A 22960-nucleotide genomic window follows, 5' to 3' on the forward strand; every position below is an offset into this window, starting at 1 on the left:
GAGCAAGTAACCCCGTAACCTTCTCTTTGTTAAAATGAACTGAGCTCTTTGAATCCATTAATATAAGGCATATTTTCTAATCTTTTAATCATGCCCGTGGTTTGTCTCTGACCCCTCTCCAATTTATCAACATCCTTCTTGAATTGTTGACACCAGAACTGGACACAGTACTCAAGCAGTGTCCACACCAGTGCCAAATACAGAGGAAATATTGTTTGTGACCAGCTTACCAAGAGATCACAATTATTATGTATCAGTGACCTGTCCTCTTCATTATTTACCACTCCCCCATCGTTGTGTCATCTGCAAACTTTATCAGTGATTTTATGTTTCCGTTCAGATCACTGATAAGAAACGATCCCTGCAGGACTCCAGTAGAAACACACAATATTGAAGTCCAGGTTCTTCTCACTCTGTTCCTGTGATTCCCAGCAGTCATGTCTGTGACTCCAAATGAACAGAATACCTACTTATTTGCAAATCAAGCCAGTGTTTTATTAGAAATGATTTGTGTTGAAACAGTTCCACCTCGTGGGGAATCATTTTTAAACAGAGAGTGAGAACTCCTTTTCAGCTGCTACACAATTATTAAAAAAAACTAATCAGTTTGTGCAGGTGATCTCAGCTTTGACAAGCTAGAACAATCTGGGTGAGGTCAGTACTTTGAAGCAAGCAGGGCCGGCTCTAACGTTTTTGCTGCCACAAGCAGCAAAAAAAAGCACCGCTCCGCCGACCCCCCCCCGCCGAGCGCCACGCCGCTGGACACCCCCCCCCCCGAACGCCGCGCCCCGCGCCACCCCCCCGCCGAGCGCCGCGCCACCGGAGCCCGCCCCCCCCAGGTGCTGCGCCCCGCCAGAACCCCCCCCGAGAGCTGCGCACCGCGCTGCCCCCCGCCGAGTGCCGCGCCGCCGTAGCCGCCCCCCCCCCCGCGGAATGCTGCGCCACGCTGCTCCCCCGCTACCCCAAGATTGGCCGCCCCTTACCAGGTGCCGCCCTAAGCATGTGCTTGGTTGCCTGGTGCCTGGAGCCGGCCCTGGAAGCAAGTCTGTTAAAGGAAAACCCATGCACTATAGAAAATTGGATTTGTGATTAGCTCTGTATGTGGTCCCTGAGTTAATAGAGAACCCACTGATCCAGCATAGTACTAGGGGATGCTGGGCTGAGTTTCTTAATTTGGGTGAAATGTAAAAACGAAGGACCAGATTTTCAAAGGTATTTAGGCACCTAAAGATGTAGCTAGGGACCTAGTGGGATTTTCAAAAGTGCCTAAATACCTTTAAAAATCTAGCCCTAAGTGATAAGGACTTTACCACTTGAGATTATTAACAACCCCTTGCCACACTGTAATGACACAAAGCCCTTTGGATGAAAAGTGATTTATAAATAGGGCCTACCAAATTCACAGCCATGAAAAACGTGTCATGGACCGAGTAATCTGGTCTTTTGTGTGCTTTTACCCCATACTATACAGATTTCACAGGGGAGACCAGCGTTTCTCAAATTGGGGGTCCTGACCCCAAAGGGAGTTGTAGGAGGGTCAACAAGGTTATTTGGGGGAAGGGGGGTGTCACGGTATTGCCAGCCTCACTTGTGTGTGCCTTCAGAGCTTGGCGTCAGAGAGCAGCGACAGTTGTCCCAGTCGCTCAGCTCTGAAGGCAGTGCCCCCCACAGCAGCAGCACTCTTCCACCAACACAGCTGCATCTATGCTAGAAGTTAGGTTGACAAACTATGTCAATCAGGGGAGTGTTTTTCCACATCCTTAAACAGTGTAGCTAGTTCAACCAAACATTTAAGTGTAGCCCAAGTAGGGTAACCAGACAGCAGGTGCAAAAAATCGGGACGGGGGTGGGGGTAATAGGCTTTTATATAAGAAAAAGCCTCAAATATCAGGACTGTCCCTATACAATCAGGACATCTGGTCACCCTCAGCCCAATACTTTTTATTAGACCAACTTCTGTTGGTGAGAGATACAAGCTTTTGAGATACACAGAGCTCTTCTTTAGGAATTTTTCTGTCGTTGTTGGAACATCACCTCCCCCAACAACATTTGCTATGCTGACACTCTCTCCTTGATGTAGCTGTGTGGATAGGCGGGTTTTGCCAGCACGCCTGTGTCGCTCAGGGGTGTGTTTTTCCACACCCCACTCTGGTAGCTAAGCCGAGATGTTAAATGCAGCTCAAGCCCTGGAAGATTGTGCAGTCTCAGGGCTCACGGCGTGCCCAGAAGCCTGGCCCTGGACTGCGTTCAGCCTGGCGTGGCAAAGGCCTGTGACAGCTTTGGCGCCCACCTATGGGCGTTGTCGCCGTGAGCGTGCTACGAGGGTGTCCCCCGGGGAAGTACCGCCAGCCCCGGGACAGCGCCACGCGCTGCTTCGCCTGCCCCGGGAGCCTTCGGGAGGGACCCTGCCCCCGCCCGCACGCAGAGGCGGCAGCCGAGCCCCGTCAGCCGGAGCCGGGGCGCGCGGGGAGCCAGCCCCGTTACGGGGGGGGGGGGGTGTGTGGGAGAAACGAGCGCCTGGTCCCCCTCCGCCCAACACGTGGCGCCTGCCCACGTGCTCCCGGCCGCCAGGCGCTTCCGGCGCGGGGAGGTGACGCGCGGCGCGGGGCGGTGACGTCCGCGGTTGCCAGCCTGAGGCTGAGCAAGAAGGGGAAGCGTCCGGGCCCCGGTAAGACGCGGCAGCTCCGCCCCTCCCCCCTCTGGCGGGCGGCCCGTGGGGAGCGGGCCTGGGGGGCGGGGCGAGCCCCGGGCCTGCGTGGGGCGGCCGGGCCCTGAGGCGGCCCCCGCGCGGGGCGGGCGAGTGGCCGGGCGGGCCTGGGACCAGCCGCGGAGCCCCGCGCCCCCGCTGTGCGGCTCGGGGCGGCCGGGCCGGCCCGGGCCGGGCCTCGGTTCCCCTCCCCGCCGGCAGCCGCGCGGCGCTGGGCTCAGGTTCCCTGTCCGGCCCCGCACTGCCTGCCCCGGGCTGCCCCGGGCCCGGAGTATAGCGGGGTTAACAGCTCCATCGGTGGCCATTAGCTCGCAGGTCCGGGTGCACCCGATGGTGTGAGTGACCCTAAATCTCCAAGGGTCAGACACTGGGGTTGGAGGACGAAGTGTTTTTGTTCAATGATCGTGACTTTTAAATCTGTATCATTGAACAACAAAACTTCAGAAACAGACGGAAAGAGAAACAGCAGAACTAAAATTCATTTGCAAATTTAACACCATTCATCTGGGCTTGACTAGGAGTGGCTGGCTCATTACAGAAGCAGCTTTTCCTCTCCTGGAATTGACACCTGCTCACCTATTATTGGGAGTGGACTACATCCACCCTGATTGAATTGGCCCTGTCCACACTGGTTCTCCACTTGCGAAGTAACTCCCTGCTCTCCATGTCTACACTATGGGATTAATCCGAATTTATATAATTCGAATTTGGGAAACAGATTGTATAAAGTCGAATGTATGCGGCCACACTAAGCACATTAATTCGGCGGTGTGCATCCACGTACCGGGGCTAGCGTCGATTTCTGGAACGTTGCACTGTGGGTAGCTATCCCATAGTTCCTGCAGTCTCCCGCGCCCATTGGAATTCTGGGTTGAGATCCCAGTGCCTGATGGGACAAAAAACATGTGTCAGTGTCTAATGCCTGCATCTGTAACTTTCACTCTATGCATCCGAAGAAGTGAGGTTTTTACCCACGAAAGCTTATCCCCAAATAAATCTGTTAGTCTTTAAGGTGCCACCAGACTCCTTGTTGTTTTAACAAAAACAAGAAAGCCCAATAATTAGAAAGCAAAGAGGAAAAGGACAGAGAGTGCTGAGGTAGATATGGGCAGGAGAGGGAGAATGGTCAGAAGGAAGATGCAGCTGCCTGTGATGCATGGCATGAGGAGACATGGGGAGGGCATTCCAATTTCTTTCAAGGGGTTTTTCACCAGAAGAATGTTGGGAGTCACTTCTATACAATATTGTGCTTCTGGGGTTTTCTTGGATTTGCTCCATCTGCAAGTTGTGGCACAGGAGCTACCTTTTGGCTTGAATTAGAGCTGTTAGAGCAACAAGGTGGGTGAGGTTTGTTATCTGTTAGAGCAGTCATTTGAATGACATTTCACTATATAACAAATAAAACATTAGCAGCAACTGTCATACATATAAACCTAAATGCTCAATTTTTTTCACTAACTTGAATAATGTGATTTGATGCAGAACTCTGTCTCCATTGAGGGGAAAGAAGAAACGTACTTAGTGCTATTGTGACTTTGTGAGTCCTTGAATTTTTCTGCAGGTATCAGCTGTGTAAACAGGCTGAGTAAGTTTGTCCTTTGGCTTTGCACTAGATTGACTTGTGTACAGCAGTATTCCACAAGCTGCGATTCATGGTCTCTTGAAATGTCTAGAAGGGGATAAATATAAATTGCTCTCTCAGTCTGACAGGGATGTTGTAGTCCAGTGTAGGAACAACCAGGGCTAGTTCCTTGGCTTGCATGTGTTACAAATTAGGAAGTTATTCCATGGCAAACCAGCAAAACTCTAGGCTAAAAGTTAAGCTATTTTGCTTTCTATACTGCCTGTATTTCTGTAGGGAAGGATAGGTGGAGTGGTCTGCCGAGTGTTGCATCTGATTATTGTAATGCTCTGATGAAGAATTAATAACTTTTAGAAGAAATAGTAAGGATCAACAAATGGACTGGGCTTCCTTTCCACCATTAGCTGTCCTCTTTGGGTATTCCTGCCAGCTCCCGTAGTGCTGAAATGGTAGGAGTGCTAGCATAGACCAGATCCCAGCATTCTTACCAGTGATAAAAACAGGAGTACTTGTGGCACCTTAGAGACTAACAAATTTATTAGAGCATAAGCTGTCGTGGGCTACAGCCCACTTCTTCGGATGCATACAGAGTGGAATAAATATTGAGGAGATATATATTGAGGAGATATATATACACACGTATATATATCTCCTCAATATTTATTCCACTCTGTATGCATCCGAAGAAGTGGGCTGTAGCCCACGACAGCTTATGCTCTAATAAATTTGTTAGTCTCTAAGGTGCCACAAGTACTCCTGTTCTTTTTACGGATACAGACTAACACGGCTGCTACTCTGTTACCAGTGATAGCAGATCTAGACAACGTTGCTGTAAAAACATCTGTGTCCTGACTCCATTAGTGTTCCCATCATGGATGTGGTTTCCCAATTAATGCTCGTGTAGGCATGGCCTTTGTCTGCAGTACTGCAACACTGTTTCCATGTAAGATCACTTACTGTAATAGGTACTAAGATACCTTAACAAGAAATGAATTTTGTTCGGTACAGCTAAGCATCCATAACTGAATTCCCTTGCTCTTTTCAGTTTCAGTTCAATGCTTAATTTTAATGAGTTAAAAGGTATCATTAAACATTGAAAAAATGTATCAAGGTAGAGCGCTTGTGTACTCCTTCAATTTTAATAGATGTGAAAGCAGGCATACCATTTTTAATGGTGGGTTCTTAGACGTGTAGTTAAATTGTCTTAAATCTTGGATTCCTAATTGAAAAAATCCTCCCCACTAAGGCACTTCTGGTTTTATTTTTAAACTTTAAGAATTGTAGTTGCTGCTGTTAACCACTGCTTTGTGATTGTCATACCTGTTCTTTCTTCAGCCCCTCTCCCCATGTCTGGATGGAGCACACTTTAAAGTGAAATGACAGACCAAGAGAATAACAACAGCATCTCAAGTAACCCTTTTGCAGCCCTCTTCAGCTCCCTAGCTGATGCCAAGCAGTTTGCAGCGATCCAAAAACAGCAGCTGAGGCAGCTCACTGGTAAGAGGAGAAGGGAGACCAAACAATGCAGCTCCGGTTGCAGAGGGTCTTCCCTAACAACATATCTATAAGGTTTTCATACTCTGGTCTGTGTTAACTATTCAGATTCAGTACCCTGGGCAGGTTTGGGACCATCCATAAACAGAAATATTTTTCAGGCCTGGACACTTGTAGCCAGGAGTCAGAATTGTCGGGTGGCCACAGTATTATTTGTATGTCAATATAGCATCTTACTTTGTGCACTTGAGGTCTGATCCAAAGCCCATTGAATTCACTGGGAGTCTTGCAGTTGACTTCAGTGAGCTTTGGATCAGGCCCTAAATTGTTGAGCCAACTTGTTTGTAGTCCACTAGAAAATCTTGGGGGAGAAGTCTGATCTGAATTCAGGACTGGGAGTTCTGATCCCAGACTGAACACTTACTCTTGCTTTGACCAGGTCACTTGTGCCTTGATACCCCCCACACCCCCAGGTGCTGAGCACAGGGAGCTGTGGGTGCTGCCTCCATTTGGGGAATAATTAGATTAGCTATGTCACAGGAAGTCCTTACGAATTAATGTTCTAAAGATGGACATTAGTGTATAAGGGCTAAATATTATTATTTAAAGCAATACTCTTGTCTTACCACATTCGTATGGGAGTCTTTTGGGAGACAAGGAGGGAGAATGGGAACTGGGCCATGCACCATTGCAGAAGGCAAGTTGTAGAAGTAGCAAGAATGCTTGGGAAAGGGTGTGGATGTCTCCTTGGCCGTTCACCAACCAATCTGAATGGGCAGGGTGACTTGTTTCTTACCCACAGAGTGTAGTGCTCTATTTTATTTTGTTCTGACAGTAGGTCTACTTTGCTTTTCAGTAGCAATTTATCTGACGTGAAAGGTTTAAATTTCTTGTTCTAAGACTTGCACTGTTTGACGGGTGCCTGTGTTCAGACAGTCTTTTCAGAGATAAATGTTTTTAAATGGCACTTTGTATTCTACAAAACAAAATGCCATTGCTTCCTTAATTCTTCAGTGTGGTGTGCAGACAGTGTATGGGCCTGTAACGCTTCTCCATGGCAGTGCCAGTGATGCTGGCAATCGGTGAATATAGTGTGTAGATAGGACACAGGGTTCTTTATCAACTTGTTGTCCAACCCTGGTCTGAGCAGGGTGTTACAAAATGGTGTACATCACAGCCTACATCATCACTACCTTCAGCAGAACTGCACTGTAGCCATAGTGTGCTTACTGCTGTGCTTCCAGATAATGAATAATTCATGGTTTTACATGTAGAAACCTAAGCGTAGGTGTTTGAAATCAGTGACGGCACAAAGATGGGCAGGACCTGTGCATGTCGCTGATAGTGCTCCCTTGGGTTAATTCAGCCCTTTTTGTTCCCAGAGACACACTGCTTACCCTTCATGCTGCAGTGTTAATTTCTTCCTGGGCCAGAGACATGTTTATTTACTATCTTCTGTTTTCCAGCAGATGAAACCTCAGCCAGCCAAGATGACTCGGATAACAGTGTATCAGAGAGTCTGGATGACTGTGACTACTCTGTGGCTGAGATCAGCCGCTCCTTCCGCTCCCAGCAGGAGCTGTGTGAACAGCTCAACATCAATCACATGATCCAGAGGATCTTCCTCATCACCCTCGACAACAGTGAGTGGACATGCAGTGAAGACTTGTGTTACCCACCAGACTCTCAGGGTTATAAGATTTATTTGGCAAGCACAATAGTTCAGCCATGGGAGTAGTTATGAGTGTGTGTTAGTCTGGAGCAATCTTGGCTCCCAGGGGTTGAGATTAAGTCTGAAGACTAGTGTCAGATGTGTGTGATTGCACACTGCAGTCATTATTATTTATTATTTGTATTACTGTAGCCTCTGACTTTAGCAGACACCATCACACATCTCATCAGGATCATCCACTGAGCGCACCTCAGGGGTCTCATACTTGTGTTGTAATGCTTCTCTCTACCCGAGAGCTTATTGAATGTGCTCAAATTATGATTCTTCCCATCATTCTTCATTTTCTAACATACTAAAAATGTAAAATTAATAAGAATCTGAAAATATTAAGCTATATAATTGCTTAAATATATGCATATAGTTATGGTGTACCCTCCTAGGTAGCAGAAAGATGTAACAAATCTAGTGTAAAGGCTCTATTTAGTTACAGAGGGGTAGCTGTGTAAGTCTGAATCTGTAAAAAGCAACAGAGGGTCCTGTGGCACCTTTAAGACTAACAGATGTATTGGAGCATAAGCTTTCGTGGGTGAATGCCCACTTCATCAGACACAATACATCTATTTAGTTGTAAATCAACATGTTTTAATGGTTATATAAGCCAATGAGAATGCACCTTTCTTTAGAAAATAACTGAACTACAAATGGAAAAGTTTGATTAAAATTGATAATTTAAATTGAGATTTTCCACTTGGTGATTTAAATCAATCCAGCCTGGAATAAATGTAAAGCACTAAAATGGAGTTTGTATTATCCCCACTTGGCATGACCATGCAGCTAGGATATGGTTCACATCTTGCTTTCCTAAAACCCCAGTCAGTGCTGATGTGTTAGCCCCTTATTTGTAAAGTTCACTTGTAGGGATTGGATGGGAAGTGATTTACTTGATCATCAGGGTGATTTAGTCGATGTTTCATAGAAATGTAGGACTGGAAAAGACCTTGAGAAGTCATCAAGTCCAGCCCCTGTACTGTGGCAGCACCAAATAAATCTAGACCATCTCTCACAGGTGATTGTCCATCCTATTCTTAACTATCCCATTGTTAGAAAGTTTTTCTTAATATCTAACCTAAATTTATCTTGCTGCAGATTAAGCCCATTACTTCTTGTCCTACCTGCAGTGGACATGGAGAACAATTGATCACTGTCCCTTTTATAACAGCCCTTAACATATTTGAAGACTATCATCAGGTCCCTCCTTATTAATCTTTTCTTGAAACTAAACATGCCCAGTTTTTTTAACCTTTCCTCATAGGTGAGGTTTTCTAAACCTTTTATCATTTTGTTGCTCTCCTCTGGGCTCTTCCATTTGTCCACATTTTTCCTAAAGTGTGACTCCTAGAAGTGGACACGGTACTTCAGTTGAGGCCTCCCCAGTTCTGAATACAGTGGGACAATTACCTCCGTATCTTACATCTTAACTGGATGCTCCAGTTAGTGCACCCCAGAATATTAGTTTTTTTGGAACTGCATCACATTATTGATTCATATTCAGTTTGTGATCCACTGTAACCCACAGATCCTTTTCAGCTGTACCACTATCATCTGGCCAGTCATTCCCCATTTTGTAGTTGTGCCTCTGATTTTTCCTTCCCAAGTGAAGTATTTTACATTTGTCTTTATTGAATTTCATCTTGTTGATTTCAGATGAATTCTCCCATTTGTCAAGCTCATTTTGAATTCTAATCCTGTCTCCAAAGTACTTGTAACTCCATCTGTCTTGGTGTCCTCTGCAGATTTTATATGCATGCTCGCCACTTCATTATTCAACTCATTAATGAAAATATTTAATAATACTGAACCCAGGCGTGACCACTGTGGGACCCTACTAGATATGCTGTCCCAGGTTGACAATGAACCACTCAACTACTACAGTCTTTCAACCACTTGTGCACCCATCTTATAATAATTTCATCTAGACCTCATTTCCCTACTTTGATTATGAGAATGGTATGTTGGACTGTGTCAAAAGCCTTACTAAAATCAAGATAATCATGTCTACACTCTCTCCGCTTCCCCCCTCCCCCAATCCACTATGCCAGAAACACAGGCAAAGAAGGAAATTAGGTTGGCTTGGCATGATTTGTTTTTGACATCCATGCTGGGTATTCCTTATAACTGTAAGCACCTGGAGGATGACACTAATAATTTGATCCAGTATATTTCCAGGTGTCAAAGGTTAGGCTGACTGGTCTATAATTCCCCTTTTTAAAAATAGGTACGTTTGCCCTTCTCCAGTCCTCTGGGACATCATCACCTGTCCTCCACGAGTTCTTGATGATAACATAATGGTGCCAAGATTGCTTCAGTTAATTTCCTAAGAACCCTAGGAGGAATTTCATCAGGACCTGCTGACTTGAGTACATCTAACTTATCTTTCCCAGGGTTGTTAACATTGCGTTGAGCGACTGATCACCATTAACCTTTTCAGTGAAGTCTGAAGCAAAATAGGCATTCAACACCTCAGCCTTCTTGATGTCATCAATTATTAGCTCTCCTTCCCCATTAAGATGAGGACCTACAGTTTCCTCTCATCTCTCTCTTGCTCCTTATGTATTTAAATAACTTCTTATTGCCTTTTATGTCCCTTGCTAGGTACAACTCATTTTGTGCCTTAGCCTTTCTGATTTTTGTCTCTATGTGCTTGTCCTAGTCTTTTGTATGCCTCCTTAGCAATTTGTCCATGTTTCCATTTTGTGTAGGATTCTTTTTTGATTTTCAGCCCATTAAAGAGCTCCTGATGGAGCCATATTCTGTCCTATCTTTCCTTCACATTGGAATAGTTGGAATTGTGCTTTTAATATTGTCTCCTTAAGAAACTGCAAACTCTCCTAAACTCCTTTATCCCTTAGATTTTCTTCCAATAGGAATCTACCAGTTCTCTGAGTTTGTTAAAGATTGCTTTTTTGAAGTCCTTATTCTGCTTCTCTCACTTCTTCCTTTCCTTAGAATCATGACATCTATCATTTCATGATCACTTTCACCCAAATGATCTTCCACCTTCACATTTGCAGGCAATTTCTCCCTGTTGGTCAGAATCAAGTCTAAAATGGCTGTTCCTCTGTTTACTATTTCCACTTTCTGAAACAAAAAGTTGTTCTCAAAGGCAGGAAAGAATTTTGCACCTTTCTTGGTGTCATTTGGCTATGGGTGAAGAATGTGATAATCCCAGTGGAAACCAATTATACGTTGATTGACTGGCCTGGTATTAAAATACCTACTAGAGCACACTTTGTTCTTGCAAAGTGAGCTTCTGTATGTATGTGTAAATTGGGAAGTTCGCTCTCTTATGGGGCTAGCTTTAGTGAACATTGGGAAATTACAATTCAAATGGATTTTTCCCAAACTGATTCTTAAACAGGATTCTGGTGTGTACCTGTGTGTTGTGCAGTGGATGTTGTATTATCGTTTGTGTACCTTTTAAAAGATAACTGGTATATCATGTTCTAGAGTGAAACCTGTTTTTAAGCAATCATACAAAAACCACTTGCTCAGAAGAGAGAGCTTTTAACTAAAGATTCAACAGAATTCCATAGGAAACCTTGTGGCAGGAGGATGGTGATATTTGGTAGTTGTTTACAGCAGTTCGCTCCCTCTAGCAGGCAAGGTCCAATGTGCTGAACGCACTGTCGGTAGGCACGTATTTGTGGTGGTTTGTTTAAGTGGATTTGATTATCCCCAGGTGATCCCAGTATGAAGAGCGGCAATGGAATTCCTGCTCGCTGTGTGTACCTGGAGGAAATGGCTGCAGAACTGGATGAACAAGACTGGCTTGACATGGAAAACATTGAACAGGTATCACCACTTCTCTGTCAACTTGTCTCTTTCAGGTTGGTGTCTGGCAGTCCTGAGCTAAAGAAGGTGCCGTGATTAATAAGCAGGTACCTGATTGCAGAGTATCTCCTCAAAAGTCCGGTCCCAAATGGGTATTTAATGACTCCTATTTAAAGATCAGGTCTGCATAAAACATTAATGATATGGGAGGACAGCTTAACCCGTGCACATGTTACTGAGAAACCAGTGTGCTCAGCTCTTTTTTTGTTGTTTTTAGACTAGGCTAACAATAGACCTTCTTTTGGTAATTTGCTTTGGGAAGCAGCGGCTGTGGAGAGCCAAACTGGCTGCATTCTGGGCACTGGGAAGGCACTGTGGGTTAGGTATAGGTGGTTATTCCTCACCAAATTGAGAAGGTGTCATTAATTTCTGTTCACGGCTTTTGTTAGCTGAAATTGAGATTTACTGATGGGGACGGTTTAGTTCTTACAGTGCACAAAAAATCTGGCTCTCAGCTACTAACAATAACTTGAACTCTGCTCCTTCCCTGCACAGCATATTAGAGTTTACCCTCAAGTGCAGACTTGTTCACGAATGGTCAAATGTCTGCTGCCTGTGACAACTGGGCTGGAAGTGACTTCAGGCTTAGTGGCTGTGAGCTTTGGAGTGCTTATAGGGTTAGCTAATACTAGCTCCTCCTAGTGGCTGCAGAGATCTGCTGCCAATGTGGGAGACTGAATGGGAAGATACAGATTAGGAGTCTGGTGACAGAATGGTTAAAACCCCAAGGCCTCTCCCACTCCTCCAGTTTAATTTGCTGTGTCCGTCTTCTGGAAGGTAAGAATGCCTTTGCTTATAACAGTGGACAGTGGGAGTTGGTGCTCCAGTACACAGTTCCGCCTCCATCCACCTCATCAAAACATTGTAAAGAGACCCGCTCCTCTAACAGGACTGTCATGCTAATGCTTGTCAGGTTTTTTTTTCAAAGGCAAGGGTTACAGACCCCTATTAGTAAAACTGCTGCAAATTTTGAAGGTGGCTGGAGAAGCTGTTGGCCTAGCAGACTGGGAAAAGTCTGGGAAAAGTCTGAGAACCACTGGTCTAGCACTGAACTCTCTATATTTCTCAGTAGGGAAGGAAAGCCTAATGGGCAAAAAGGAGCCGTGTTAGGATGATTCGGTGTGGGGTGTTTTTTGTGGAGGGAATGAGGAGGGTTGTGACTTTAGACACTTGGGATTGTGTGTTTATTTTCAGTATATTTTTAATTGTGTGTCTAGGCACTCTTCACCCGCTTGTTGCTCCAGGAACCAGGAAATCACCTGATTTACATGACCTCTGTCAGCACACAGAATCTTTCAGCAGATAGAGACGCAGGAGAGAAACAGATTCTTCGCTACTTATATGCCTGTTACCAGAGATCAAAGGAAGAGGTAGGTAGGCAGCCTTGGGAAGGGGAAGTAGCATCATATGCGGTCTGATTACTGACCTGAAATGAGCAAGTGGGCAGACTATCCACGTATACCGGTACACTTCAGGGGACATCATTCCTTCTGTCTCAATTCCTCTTTCCACGCAGATAACCAAAGTGCCAGAGAACCTGCTGCCCTTTGCAGTTCGCTGCAGGAATCTGACTGTGTCGAACACTCGCACTGTTCTTCTCACCTCAGAGATCTATGTCAACCAGAATGTCTATGAGCAGCTGATGGACCTGATGCTGGAGGCACTGAGAGGAGCACGTAAGTTATAACTACGTCTCTTTCTCCTGGTGGGTTAGTAGTTATCCTCAGATGACCAAATATTGTTGCTTTTTCTTTCCACTTTATAACAAGAACATCAAACCCAACGTCTCTGCTATTTAAGGTCCAAGCTTGACATTCAGAATCAAGTGAGCCATGTAAGCAGTAGATAGTCTTAGAGAAATGCCTAAAGTAATAGGGCAAGTTTGGTGGCCTTAGGACAGCTCAAGGTCTTGTGTCAAGGTGAAAGTAAAACCAGTTGACGCTAGCAAGACAAACTAACCCCACTAATAGAAACCTGGGGTGAGTGCAAAGCTGGCTGAACCGTATTTTACCCTTTGAGGGTCTGGACATTTTGTTAACTCTTTGTCTTGTATATTTTCATAAACGTAATGGGTAAAATCCTGGTGCCCTTGAAATCGAAGGGAGTTTAGCTATTGACTTGAAAGGGGCCAGGATTTCACCCACTGTAAATAACAGATCTGATCTAATGTACAAATTAAAATCCAAACTTATAAGTTACCTAAGGGGCAAGGAATAAGAATAAGTTCTTTAGACATCTTGGAAGAGGAGCATCTGACCGTGTCAGGAACCTTAACTAATAGGTCAGTTCCTAGAGTTTAAAGTAACCTTTGAACAGGAGCGAGTAGAGTCAGAAATGGGATGGAGCCTGTGAACAGCTCAGTTCTTTTCAACACAAAGTGTAGGGGAAATTGCCGTCTGCTTTCTTGGTTTTCTGTGTCACTAGCGAAGTTAACACTTTGGGCCAAAGTGCAGTCCATGGATACCAGTCACCCAAGAGCCACTCCTGGGGTCCACTGAATTTTATGGGATTGGTGTTGAGAGGAGAACTGGTCTATGAGAGAGTCAGTCTCTCTCTCTCTCTCTCTCTCTCTAACAAAGTATTCTACAGAATAAAATACTGAGACCCCCCCCTTTATAAGGGATTTAAAATCGGAGGGGAAGTTCAAATATGTTTAGTTAGTGTCCTTATCCCATCTGAAAACACAACTATGTCCACTTGGCAGGAGGAAAATGTGTCTAGTGATAAGAATGTTTCTACTGTCCTTGTCAAGCACAATTGGTTCTACTTTAAAATGTATTGGAAATTCTTGTCTCTTGATTTAATTTATCCCTAAGTAGTCAATATCTCAGGAGTCTCTAGATATGGACTTGCTAAAGCATGAGCTAACCCATGCAGCCCCCCAGAGCTTGCTGTACGCGTGACCTGCCATCCGGCTATGGCTGGTATTTGACAATATGGTGTTACCTAATTGGCTGATGGTGAAGGATTATAACAAGATGAACCTGAAGTGTTAATGGGCTGAAGCCACTAAAAATACTTTGAATATTTCTGTTAAATGTTTTTCTACCCCTGCCCTTTACTTCTTTTCTTAGACTTTGAAGATGTGACTGAGTTTCTTGAGGAGGTCATAGAAGCCTTGACAATGGATGAGGAAGTACGGACATTTGGGGAGGTCATGGTTCCTGTGTTTGATATTCTGTTGGGTAGAATCAAAGACCTGGACCTTTGTCAGAATCTGCTGTACACATATCTGGATATGCTCCTCTATTTCACCAGACAGAAAGATATAGCACAGGTAAGTGTGTGTTAGTGCTGGTGAAAAGTGCTAGCTGTCCCCTGGAAAAGTGCTACATAGGCGGCAGCAGAGCAAATTCCCTCTACACTGTCCCACTAATATGCCTCTGCCATTACCCAGAAAGACTACCTCTACATAAAAGAGAGTAATTCACTTTCTGTGGCCCTTTGACGCTTAGCCTTGCTGATGAGCTCGCCAACAAGGAGAGAAACTGAATACGTCCACAGGCTGGTGGGTCTGATGTAGATGTACCTTCCTGTGCGGTGGCTAATGGCTTTTGCTTTGGCTTTGTTACGAAATGACAGGCTGGATATGTGCAGGGCTCACATTCTGCTCTGGTGAATGTGCACTCTCAGTAGTGTGTTGCTATGACCCATGCATTCCAGCTGTAGTAAAGGGATTGTGTATTGGCTGTGTGCAGCATCCTACGTGATTCACAAATTATGTATTTATCTTCATCCTCTCTGAGAAAAAACAAGAGTGAGAATGAAATAATTTGTTCCCCCGTTCCTTCTCTAACAAGTTACTCCTACTGTTCTCTGACCACTCCCAAATCAACAGGTTCTCTTCATACTTTTATGAACAATAGCATGCACCTCTTTCATCTCTTTAGGTTTTTGTAGACTACATTCAACCAAAGGACCCCACCAATGGGCAAATGTATCAGAAGACCCTGCTAGGAGTCATCTTGAGCATCTCCTGCTTGCTAAAGACCCCAGGCGTAGTGGAGAATCATGGATACTTTCTGAATCCATCCCGATCCAGTCCACAAGAGATCAAAGTGCAGGAGTCCAACATTCATCAGGTCGAGCTGAAGTGCATCAGTGCCACTTTCTAATACTGAACCACAGTGTGTATTCCTAAGGAAAGGAAGCCTTGTAATGGGTTACAGCAAACGACTTGGGCTCAGAAGATCTGGGTTCTGTTCCAGGCTCTGCCACAGGATGGCTGTATGACCTTGGCAAGTCACTCCACCTCTGTGTGCTGTGATGCTGTTTCCCCACCTGTACAATGAGGATAGCACAGACCTCCAGGGTGTTGGGAGAATAACTCCATGGATGTGGATAAAATGCTTTGGATTGCTCAGATGGAAGGTGCTGCAGAACTGCAAAATCTTAAAGAACTTTCTAGACATTAATGAATGAAGCATCACAAACCCTGGAAGATAGCTGTAATCCCTGTTCTGCAGGTGAGAAGACTGAAGCACACAGGTTCCCCATAGAGAGCCTGGCAGATCCAGGAGCAGAACCCAGATCACCTGGCTCCCAGTCATGTGCCCTACCACAAGACCATCTTTCCACCCAGTCACCTATAAAGAAGTTTGGTTTTACTTTCCTTTGAAACAATTCATTATATCTCTTAAAGTGTCCTCCTTGCTTTTTGCTGTTGGCTTCAGGGTTGCTCTGTTCATGACATGTTGTCTGACAGGAGACACTGGTAAGGGGGCGTGGGAGCTACACCTATGGGTATGTCTGCACTCCAGCTGGGAGCATTCTTCCCAGCATGGGGTTGACAGACTCGCACTAACTCCCTCTGAGCTAGCGCACTAACAATTGTCACATGAACCCACAACTCCAGCTAGCCACCTGAGCTCGGACCCAGGGGCAGGCAGGTTTGGACTTGGGCTGCTAGCCCGAGTCACTGCCCAGGCAGCAATGTCCACACTGCTATTTTTAGCATGCTAGCTGGAGCAGAGCTCCCATGAGTGTCTAGCCAGGCCGGGAGGCAAGCTCCCAGCGGCAGGGTAGGCAGGCCCTAAGGGACTTTCCAGAAGATTAGGATGACTTGTGAACTCTCAGACCAACCTTGGAAAGTGCAAGTGAAATGGGTCTTTTTCAAAAATGCCTTCAATGATGGATTGGGTTTTTTATTTTATTTTTTGTGACAGTTTATGGCCCAGTTCCATGAGAAAATCTACCAGATGCTGAAGAACCTGTTACAGCTGTCTCCAGAGACCAAACACAGGATTCTGTCCTGGCTTGGAAACTGTCTCCATGCCAATGCAGGCCGTACCAAAATCTGGGCTAACCAGATGCCAGAGATCTTCTTCCAGATGTATGCCTCGGATGCCTTCTTTCTGAATCTAGGAGCTGCCCTCCTGAAATTGTGCCAGCCATTCTGTAAACCCAGATCTCCTAGGCTTCTCACCTTCGATCCCACCTACTGTGCCCTGAAAGAGCTGAATGAAGAGGAGAGGAGAAGTAAGAACGTGCATATGAAAGGTAGGTATGCTAGAAATGTTATGCTCGCCTTGTGTTGCATTTGCTTCCATCTGGGCTCACAAGCACTTTGTCTCCCCTACAACACTATACCTCATGCCTCTCCAGGAGGAAAAGGAGGCAACAGATTAGATGGGTAGTGGGGAAGGAATAAAGAAGCTGAAAAAAGTTAAAATATCACCCACACCAAGTCGGGTCTTTCTGACTGTGCTGAAGTCCCCTTCCCAAACCCAGCGGGGCAGTGTTAATTCACTGGTGCTTTTAATTTATTTAAGGCTTGGAAAAAGAAACATGTTTGATTCCAGCTGTGACTGAGAAGGAGCCAGAGTTTGCCCACAGCTACAATCTGGTGACCGAGAATTTAGTCCTGACACAATACACCCTCCATTTAGGATTTCACAGGTAACTCCTCTGCTAGCCTTGTAAGTCTAGGAAATGGTGGTTATAAACAGTGTTGATAACAGGGAAGTGCCACACAAACCTTTATTTCTTATGGATGTATTTTAAGCCAGGGTGTGTGCAGGCTTGTGGGAGAGATTCTTTTGCCTAGGCTCAGGTAACGTCTGGTGTTCTCAAACGGAAGAATGCTAAATGCATAAGGGAAATGTGTGTTTTTAGTAACACTCTGTATCCATTCAATATTTAAAAAAAAAAATAAAAAAATCACCAGCCAGAAATACTCTTGAACAGGGAGTATCCTCCCAATATCTCAGAGGTCCAGTACTGTTATGCCTGTTTTTCTGACTGTGCTGATGACACCTGAGCTCCAGGCTATAGCTAACAATTCAGCCTGGGGTTTATTTCACCTGTGCTCAAATAAAAGCTAACAAGCCCATGAACCAGGTATTATCTTTGGGCCTACTGAAGAGTTGGACCCCTGGTTTGACTTTGATAATGTCTGGTTCATGGGCTTGTTAGCTTTCATTATCATTTAGCTGCTGATCTTTCCCCAGAAGAGAAAAGGCCCATGTCTCCTGACTGTACTGGAGAGTGTCACTGTCTCAGGATACTTGTACTCTGTAGAATATTTGAACTGCCATAGTGAGTGGGTTTCATTTTAAGCAGGTTAGGAAGATAACTGGCTGCTCTTCTCAGGAAGTGGTCTGCTGGACGCTAAAATGTACCGTTCCCTTAGCCTCCCACTGTGAATTGTTGCCGGGATACTGTGAGGTCACTAATGATCCAAGCATACTCACCTTCCGTGTGGTTTATTATCTAAATATAGAAATAGCCGAAAATTATGCAAATGGCTTTGTTGCTGGGAAACTGAAAATGTATGCAAGGAAACATCACCACATTACCTAGAAAATCACTGACTTTGGTAATCTGAGGATTTACAACTGCATAGGCCAAGCTAGCCATCTGGTGCAGTTAGCACTGGTGGATCACCAGATTTTTCATTCTGCAGACCAGTTTGTAAGAGAGCTCCTTTTCTGGAACTGCACTCTCCCAATCGCTCACTGTCTGATTCCGACAGTATTCCATTTGGCAGACCATCAGACAGTATTATTCATGGGGGATAATTTGAGGACAGTGGATTAAAATAACGCTCACTCAGTTGCATCCTTCTTTCTGCTTATTCAGATGGAATGGAGCAGTTTCTAAAGCTGGTACTGACTGTGCCCTGCTTTTTTCTGCCCTCTCAGCTGCTTCTGCCAGCTGCACAACACCGCTCGGTATTACACAGGCAGGGTACAAGTAGGTGCACATTTATGAGTTATGTGGGCAATTTGTATTCAATCTCTTTTCATCTAGTCTCTGGTATTCTCATTTTTGTTTTGTGGGCAGGTTGCATGATCAGATGGTAAAAATAAACCAAAGCCTTCACCGGCTGCAAGTAGCCTGGCGAGAGGCTCAACAAAGTTCCAGCCCTGCAACAGACAGTCTGCGGGAGCAGTTTGAACGCCTGATGACTGTCTATCTCTCCACCAAAACATCAGTGACTGAGCCACAGATGCTACAGAACTGCCTGAATTTGCAGGTGTCCATGGCAGTTCTCCTGGTCCAGCTGGCTATAGGAAACCAAGGGACTGAGCCTATAGACCTGACATTCCCTTTGCCAGTCGTGGAGCACAGTGCACTGGCTTACGTACCAGGTGAATGAGATCACTCAAGATCACTGCTTTTCATTAAGACAAACACACCTTTAAAGGGAGGGGGCCAAGCAACTTCTCACCTTAAAATTACTTTAGTATCCTTTTCAGTTTGCATTATGTATACAGTATATGGTCTGACTCTTTCGGAGGTGCTGAGCGCCTGCATTTTGCAGGAACTCAACACCTTGCAAAATCAGGGCTGTAGGCCCTGTACAGAAACAATGTGAAGTTCTGCTCCAAAATTTCAAGAGTGCAGATGACAAAGTGATGAGCATCATAGAAATGATTGAGAGCTTAAACTTGTGATTCTAAACAGATTGTGCAAGCTAAGCCAGGTTTGGGCTGGATGTGTGCTGGCATGGGAATTGTCCATGGAAATTCTGAATTTTCCAGGAAGTGATGTGATGTTGGTGATCCAGTAGATAGCGCTGTTCTGTGTCAGAACTGAACCAACACCCCTGTTTGTTGACAGGGGTCACTGTACTGGTGGAAGTGCTGTCTTTCAGATGAGACAAACTAAGGTCCTGGCCCCTTTTAAAAGTATCAGGCACTTTCTGTACGAGCTGAAGTGTCCAATCCCAATGTCTTGCCAGATTCCAATTTAGGCAGAATGTAATTACTCATCTAACATTTCCCCTGCAGTTTCAATTGGATATGGATCCTTCAGCTGTGGTTTACAGTTATGTACTGCTAAACAGCTACCAAGTTTCACCCCAAAGGTGACTTGTCTCCATGGTGGGGGTGAAATGATCTCCGTATACAGTAAATTGTATCAGTTTGGGGATCCTTTAGAATTGGTTTTTTTTTTTTTTTTTTTTTGTAAATACAAGATGTTCCTGTTGGGTCTAGAGATACAGTTTTTACAGGCTGTGCTGGCATCCTCAATAATTGCTTCATTTGTTCATTGGCATTAAACAACCATGTTAATTTTAATCACCATTAGAAGCACTGGGGGGGAAACATAAAGGGAAGGATAGAAAAGAGTGCCTGAAGGAACTTCCTGAGGAGACACTAATACTTATGACTTCTGTTCACAGAATTCTTTGCTGATAATTTGGGTGATTTCTTCATTTTCCTGCGGCGTTTTGCTGATGACATCTTGGAGACTTCTGCAGACTCTCTGGAGCATGTCTTTCACTTTGTTACTGTTTTCACGGGTGATGTAGAGAGGTAGATAAGTTTCCAGCCCTTTGTCCTTTTACATTTACTGCAAAGCATCCAGAGAGAGAAACAAACAAGTAAAAATCATAAGGGGTGTCTTGAGGTTTGATGTAAACGTTAATGACTCAGCTGATCTACCGGAGCGATAGCCAAGAATTTTACCCACGAGAGGCATAATAAGCAAAGAACTTTACCCCAAAGCACTTGGGCTTCATGTAAGGCACAAATGGGAGTTCAGCATTTAGTTCCTTGTTAAAGTCAAATTAACTGTAATGTTGGGAGTCTATCTAGTTACAACTGGTTGTTAGTGAACTTTGAGTCACGATGGACCAACAAAAATTGCTTTCCAGAATCCATTGGTGCTAACGTGTTTGTCCCTCCTTTATGCTGATCACTGGGGCTTTTGATTGTAAGGGTCAGACTGAAAGAAATTTCAAACCAGATTTTTATTTCCAAAGACAGGAAATAATTTTGCACCTTTTTGTTGCTGTTCAGCTGCAGGTAAAGAACATTACAACTAAGGGCTGGGCCAGTTAGAGAGAGTTTTAACCTTAGTGACCAGCTGTGGCGCTAGGGGACAGATGTTCAGAAATGAGCGCTTGCAATTCCAAGTGAAGTCACTGGGAGCTGCAAGTGCTCAGCACCTTTGAAAACCAGGCCCCATGCACCCAGTAGAACTTGTGCTGTCTTTGAAAAATGGAGATTTTGCTTTGTTCATGACTGATTTGGGAAATTTCCTGCTTTCTGCAATTGGATGTTTTGCTAATGATCAAAATAGGGGTTGTCTAGATTGGTCTATTTTAGTTGTTTCTGAAACATCTGTTGCCTCGGTGCTTGTTGCCTAAGCACTGAACAAAATTATGACCAGAGTTATTGATCCTTGTGGTAAGATATCATTGTGTACACTGTGTTCATGCTATTCATTTGTTAATATTTGTGTGTGCATAATTATATTCATGGCAACAACAGGAGCAGGTAAACTCCATCTTCTCCCTGGGGTGCTATTTGCAACTGCCCAGCATGGGAGTTGGGAGAACCGGGATCTGTTCCCACTTCTTTCACTGACTCTGCAGTTTTGGACAGGTCACTAAACCCCTGTGCCCCACCTATATAATGGGGACAATAATGCTTAACCGTTGCTGAATGCTCTCAGATATATTAGTAAGAGCACTCTGTAAGTTCAAAATACTTCTGCTGTTCTATAAGTAGGAGACAGAGGCATTAGACAGGTTCAGCACATAGCTGATATAACAGAATGTTTGCCACCAAAACACATTTGGGCTAGGGCAGAAGAATCACAACTGATGAGCAAGCACAATGTGCAGTAATATGCATCACCGAGAGTGTGTTCTAGGAGGGATGAGGCCAAAAGCTTCAACCTTCACTCCCTTTGTAACACTTCGGTCCGAGGTTTAACCACTAGTGACTGAGAACAACCATGGCATGCTGTTAGGAATGCAAGTGGTAGGTCAGGTTATGTCAGAAGTTTGGCTGCACAAGTGTAGTGGTGTTAGCCAGCCCTTCCCCATGTGGATGGCCTCAATCTTTGGGATTCTCTTTGGTCACTCAAATTCCCCTTTTGCTCTAAACTGCCCTATTATATCGGTTTTTCTTTTCCAGGATGAAGAATCCTCACCTGCGAGCCAAGCTGGCAGAAGTGTTGGAAGCAGTGATGCCTCACTTAGATCAGGTCCAGAACCCGCTTGTCTCCAGCATGTTCCATCGCGAGCGAGTGTTCTGCTCCTACCACCACGCTGCCCATCTTGCAGAGGCACTCATCAAGGTCTTTGTGGATATTGAGTTTACAGGTAAACAGGGAAGGGGAGGGATTTTGTCTCTTACCCTGAGAAGAATCTGTGGGAGGATGTCTGCATGCTGTGACATACCTTGTTCTATTGACAGTGGTGCACTAAACCTAATCTATTCAGGCTTGGTCAAATCCATTAGACCATATTAGACAGATGGCACTTTAGCAAACATGCAGCTATTTTGAATTGCTGATGCATGCAAAACTGCAACATATCAGGAAAATAGATGCTCTGGAAAGCTACATTTCACGGTCTAATCAGGTCTATTAACGCACTTCTCTAGCCATGCCCACTAGGGGTTCCATCCTGCTCCCATTGAAGACAGCAAAACTCACATTGATTTCAGCATGAGGGGGAAATGCCCAGCTGAGGGGGAAATGAGCACATTTCCACACTCACAGACCTTCCATAGATCGCTTTTCTCAGAGACTCCTCCAGACACATCTGTATTCTTACCGCCCTACATCCCAGCCACCATCCTAGCCAGGATTCTCTTCTCCCTCTTGATCACCTCAGTCCGAGAGGGAGAGGTGCTCCCCTCTCCTCTCACAACCAGAGTCTAAGTATGTTGTCTTCACAGCATTTCTGGCCCCTGCTTCCTGGACCTGGAACTCTGCATTCGACTGACCCTTGCACACTAATTTTATATCCTGACATTGTGCTCGTTTATTCAGGGTCCTCATCCCTAAGAGGTATCCAGCAGCTCAGTAGACTGAATCAGCACTGCTTGCCTTACATGCTGAGTGGTTAATCCAGCTCCCACTGAAGTCAGTGATAGCCTTGCTACTGATGTCCATCAGAACAGGATTGAGCCCTTTGTCTGATGGGGGGTGGTTGATGCTGTGTGCTTCAACTTGGTTGCTTCCTGTGAGCTGACAGTCAGCACTTGTGCTATTGCAAACCACTGCCAGGGAAGTGGTTTCAACAACACAAACACAGTGAACTCCCAAGATACTGTTATTAACTGGGATGCTTATTCCAAGGGAAAATGGAGCAAAAGCATCGATGTACCAGTCACTTTTTAAAAGTCTCTTACTTTCGAAGGCACTAGCG

The 22960-nt window shown here is 45.0% G+C and overlaps 1 protein-coding gene across 7 annotated transcripts in view; it reads left to right on the forward strand.

The window, feature by feature from the left end:
* The first annotated feature begins 2536 nt into the window (after positions 1-2536).
* UBE4A (ubiquitination factor E4A) overlaps positions 2537-22960 on the forward strand; it is a 29412-nt gene continuing 8988 nt past the window's right edge. For 2 of the 7 annotated variants that reach the window (XM_005299771.5, XM_042851810.2), the window contains exons 1-13: positions 2537-2668; positions 5625-5786; positions 7250-7426; positions 11195-11307; positions 12564-12716; positions 12863-13022; positions 14421-14623; positions 15237-15428; positions 16512-16845; positions 17118-17244; positions 18631-18938; positions 19976-20108; positions 21720-21907. In XM_005299771.5, coding sequence (XP_005299828.2) covers positions 5666-5786; positions 7250-7426; positions 11195-11307; positions 12564-12716; positions 12863-13022; positions 14421-14623; positions 15237-15428; positions 16512-16845; positions 17118-17244; positions 18631-18938; positions 19976-20108; positions 21720-21907 — 2209 coding nt within the window. In that variant the 5' untranslated portion in view covers positions 2537-2668; positions 5625-5665. Of the gene's footprint in view, positions 2669-4008; positions 4046-4189; positions 4293-5624; positions 5787-7249; positions 7427-11194; positions 11308-12563; positions 12717-12862; positions 13023-14420; positions 14624-15236; positions 15429-16511; positions 16846-17117; positions 17245-18630; positions 18939-19975; positions 20109-21719; positions 21908-22960 lie in introns of those variants that run through there. The other 5 variants (XM_024102967.3, XM_065570321.1, XM_065570319.1 and 2 more) reach the window with 4 other exon arrangements.

Source organism: Chrysemys picta, chromosome 16 (genome assembly GCF_011386835.1).
Source record: "Chrysemys picta bellii isolate R12L10 chromosome 16, ASM1138683v2, whole genome shotgun sequence".
Taxonomy (NCBI): domain Eukaryota; kingdom Metazoa; phylum Chordata; order Testudines; family Emydidae; genus Chrysemys; species Chrysemys picta.